Genomic DNA, 2,189 nt, shown 5'->3' with positions numbered 1-2,189 from the left:
GTTATAATTTGTATAAATTTATAACTGCCGGTTATGACACGCATTTTCTGTTTTATGACATATAGAACATTATTTGTGTTCTTGGAGGTTTTATAACAGCAACTTATGACATGCAAATATTTCTGTCATAAAGGCTCTACTTGTATATTTTCTTGACGCAAACTTTTATGTTGAATATTTATAAAATACTCCCTAATAGTTTGCAAAATAGTCACAAAGTTTCTATTTTCGAAAAATCACTAGAAATGGTGTCCACTTAGTAAGATCCCTTTTATAACTTTTTATCTTAAGACATGAAAGCATAGATAAAGGGGTTAAGTTGGACACACACTACTAGAAAAGCAGCCTTTTACGATGCGCAAACCACGACACTCATTAATTTATGTTACGTAAACGAGAGTGACATTAAAAACGTGTCATCTCTTCAGAAAATTTAAGGACTTAGGTCACGCATTATTGCGCACCCTTAAATTAGTGCCCTAAGAAAAAAAAAATTAAAAACACGGAGGGCGCTGTATCTTAAATGCGCGTTCTCTGTAGGTGTCACTTTATACTTTTTATGAACGCGCTCCTTAGTTACAAGCGGGAAAAGAAAAGCCCGCTACCCTCTTTGCCCTAAGCGTTTTGATGCATCTTTCATTCTCCTCTCACTATTGTGAAACTTCTCAATAACAGATCCAAGGTTACAATTTCATCTCCATCTCTCGACTTCATCATATCAATCAAGAAAAAATGCTTCTGATTTCCATTCATTTGCTTCATCTTTGCTGTGATTTCACCTGCTTCTTCTCTGATGTTCTTGAGAATACTTGCCAATAGTGTTCTTGCATTATTCCTTCGACCTGCTTCTTTCCGTATTCTTTTCTCCACAATATCTTCAAAGACATTCTCACACGCTTTTTCAAAAAATCTTTTGTTCTCTCTCAAGAACCCTAGATATCTCACACCACCATATGTGTAGTGTGTTCTGTTCAGATGTATAGGCATCGATGAAACAAGGAACCGTGATATGGAAGGCCACCCAAGTATTAACTCTTCAAGATTCAGACCGCCAACACCACCGCAAAGACATTCTCACACGCTTTCTCAAAAAATCCAATCCTTGCTGCCTCCAACACCCCATCTACATCAGACGACCAACACCACCACAAACAAAGGTTCGAATTCCCTTTTATTCACAAGATGGAAGATCAAAAGAAGTTTTATGGTTAATTTTGTAAACTATGGGTTTATTTTCATTCCAATTTCCGTTGAGCAAGTCGGTAATTTCTCCATTTATCTCTTCTATTTCAGTTTTTCTCAAATTAGGGCTTGCTATTACTAGTCGTCATCTTCCTGATCATCTTCAACTTCTTGTTTAACAGTCGTCATCAATGGCGGATTACCAGATTCGTTGCTATTTGATTCACAATCATCTTTGACCATTTGACTACCCGACCATTTTTGGAGTCTTCAGAATGGTTGCACGTTGTAGTGGAGTCGCAACTTGAAGCACCATTAGGAACCACCATTAATCCAGAATAATACTCGCTCATGGTTTGACAGTTTGGCAGATTGAGACGAGCACAAGGACCATACATGACTCGGGCAGCTTCATCATAAGCTAGGGCAGCTTCAACTGCTGACCCGAAAGTTCCAAGCCATAATCGACTACCTCTATTGGGTTTTTGAATCTCAGCTACCCATTTACCCCATGTTCGTTGTCTTATACCTCTGAAATTACACCTCAAGTTCTCAGGTCCTCCTTTACCTTTCATGCAAAATTCAATTTTATCTACTGGGTTTAGTTTCATTAAACTAAATAAAAAAAGCAAAATTCAATTTTATCAACTGGGTTTATTTTCATTCCAATTTCCATTGAATAAGTCGGTAGTTTCTCCATTTATCTCTTCTATTTCAATTTTTCTCAAATTAGGGCATGCCAACTGTATGATGAAATGCCTAAGAGAAAAATTACAACCAAAAGTGCATTTTGATTCACTTTCAAACACTTCAACTAACTGACCATATTACCCTTGTGGTAGTTAACTTTTGTATCATTAGTGAACTGAACTTGGTTCTCTGTAATGTGCAGACATGATTGACAAGTACATGTTGCTGATGCATCTAGCTTTGTTCAGCCAGGAAGCATGATTGACAGGTACATTTACTTGTCTACATAAAAAGGATTTAAAGTCTAATGTTTACTA

At 36.9% G+C, this 2,189-nt stretch overlaps 1 protein-coding gene across 1 annotated transcript; it reads right to left on the bottom strand.

Annotated features, from left to right (window-relative positions):
* Positions 1-1,370: 1,370 nt before the first annotated feature.
* LOC111876072 (dehydration-responsive element-binding protein 2C-like) lies at positions 1,371-1,793 on the bottom strand. The gene has a single exon (XM_023872604.2). The coding sequence runs from the start codon at positions 1,791-1,793 to the stop codon at positions 1,371-1,373; it is 423 nt and encodes a 140-aa protein (XP_023728372.2).
* Positions 1,794-2,189: the final 396 nt, after the last annotated feature.

Source organism: Lactuca sativa, chromosome 7 (assembly GCF_002870075.4).
Source record: "Lactuca sativa cultivar Salinas chromosome 7, Lsat_Salinas_v11, whole genome shotgun sequence".
Taxonomy (NCBI): Eukaryota; Viridiplantae; Streptophyta; class Magnoliopsida; order Asterales; family Asteraceae; genus Lactuca; species Lactuca sativa.
The sequence above is the reverse complement of the archived record's forward strand: the minus strand, read 5'-3'. Positions and strand labels throughout refer to the sequence as shown.

Excerpts from the sequence above, each read along its gene's own strand:
- LOC111876072 (XM_023872604.2), bottom strand. The coding sequence starts at position 1,793 with ATGAAACTAAACCCAGTAGATAAAATTGAATTTTGCATGAAAGGTAAA.